Source organism: Aplysia californica, unplaced genomic scaffold (genome assembly GCF_000002075.1).
Source record: "Aplysia californica isolate F4 #8 unplaced genomic scaffold, AplCal3.0 scaffold00588, whole genome shotgun sequence".
Taxonomy (NCBI): Eukaryota; Metazoa; Mollusca; class Gastropoda; order Aplysiida; family Aplysiidae; genus Aplysia; species Aplysia californica.
Genome location: NW_004797858.1, coordinates 247,692 through 249,514, shown reverse-complemented (window position 1 = coordinate 249,514; position 1,823 = coordinate 247,692). Strand labels below are relative to the sequence as shown.

General features: G+C 43.0%; 1 protein-coding gene across 1 annotated transcript in view; it reads right to left on the bottom strand.

Moving 5' to 3' along the window:
• LOC101859812 (serine/threonine-protein kinase 36) overlaps positions 1-1,823 on the bottom strand; it is a gene marked incomplete in the record, with an annotated part of 53,674 nt that overhangs the window by 44,569 nt on the left and 7,282 nt on the right. Inside the window, 2 exon segments of the mRNA XM_035972135.1 lie at positions 43-110; positions 1,280-1,459. Coding sequence (XP_035828028.1) covers positions 43-110; positions 1,280-1,459 — 248 coding nt within the window.

Sequence of the window (1,823 nt, the reverse complement as noted above, 5' to 3'; positions counted from 1 at the left end):
GCAGCAGCAGCAGCAGCAACAACGACAACACCAACAACTCACCACAAGTCGGCTGTGTGGTCGTAGGGTTTTTCCTCAACAAGCTCTGGGGACATGTACAGGGGTGTGCCCTATATGGAAGGGGGGAGAGAGGAGAGAAATTTTAGTTTTAGTAGAGGTTTTACGGCACTCTCAACTGCATAAGGACATATGAACGCCAGAAGATTAGAGGTGTTACAAGAGAGTAACAAACATAAAAAAGAAGGAGGGGAGATAAGGACGATAGATGTTTGAATTGAAAGAAGAAGCAAACCATACCAGAGCACCCGCCAACCACCCACGGGGAGCCAAAGACCAAACCTTGAGCTGTTTTTTGAGTCACATGTATCACAGACATCATTACATAGATCATATACAAGCTTAAAACTTGGAATGTTTTGTAAATTGCCGTTTCAGTTTCTAATCTGTGATAGCAGTTGTATCTGCTACAGAAATATTTTGTCAAATTGCAAATTCTAAATGTTGAAAAAAGTACCTCCATCTCATTTCCCCCCAATATTTTGATTTTATGATTTGAGTCGTTTGTAGTCGTGTGTTTCAATACAGTAGCATTTTACCATTTCGCAAACAACTTGAATTCACAAATTTAAAAAAATAATAAATTGTGAATTCAAGTTGAGTCCAAACAAACAAAAAAAAGGTATTATAATAATAATAATAATAAATGACATTTATGGAGCGCTCAACCCCGATTAAAGTACACAGGCTCTGAGCGCTTTACAATACAATACAATGTACAACACTGGCTAAAACAGCACCTGGACATGGATGGCTGGTGCCTCTATAAATAAATCATTGATGGTCTGACAATGTACAACAGTAACATAAAACGTTGTGTTCTGACTACTAGAAAATCACTCCAACTATTCATCTTATTAATATACAAACAGAAACGACTTCTGCTGACATTTGATGGGGAAAAAAAAAAGATCTCTCTTAAATTACTTGGCAAAGCATTCCAGATCTTGGGGCCTTGAAATTCAAATGCACTTTCATGCGTGGTTTTAAGTTTTTAGTTTACTTTTATAAGAGTTTTACGGCACTTGCAAAACAATAAGGTCATATAAGTGCCGAAGATTAGAGGTGTTACAAGAGAGTAACAAACACAAAAAGGAGGATAGATTTAAAGACGATAGACGTTTGATACAAAAGAAGGAGCAAACCACACTAGAGCATCCGCCAACCACCCGCCGTTTTTAGTTTTATAGATGTATACAGTATGCATGCATCATGTAGCTACCTTGATGGAAGTGAGCACCATAGTGTTGGTGCTCATGCCGCGAGCGAAGCCGAAGTCGCAGAGTTTGATGACCCCACCCTTGCCCAGCAGGATGTTCTGTGGCTTCATGTCACGATGCAGGATGCGGTGGGAGTGGAGGTAGTAGAGGGCAGACACCAGCTGGGATGCGATCACCCGCACCTGCGTACACACACACACTTTGATTCAGTGAGGGGGGGGGGGTGTTGATGAGACGCGATCATCTGCACCTACGCACACACACACACACATACACACTTTGATTGAGTGGGGGGGTGAGTGAAGGTAGTAGAAGGCAGACACCAGCTGGGACGCGATCACCCGCACCTGCGTACACACACACACATACACACATTGATTGAGTGGGGGGGTGAGTGAAGGTAGTAGAGGGCAGACACCAGCGATGACCCGCACCTGCGTACACACACACACACACTTTGATTCAGTGAGGGGGAGGGGTGTTGATGAGAGCGATCACCCGCACCAACGCGCACACACACACACACACACATATACACATTGATTG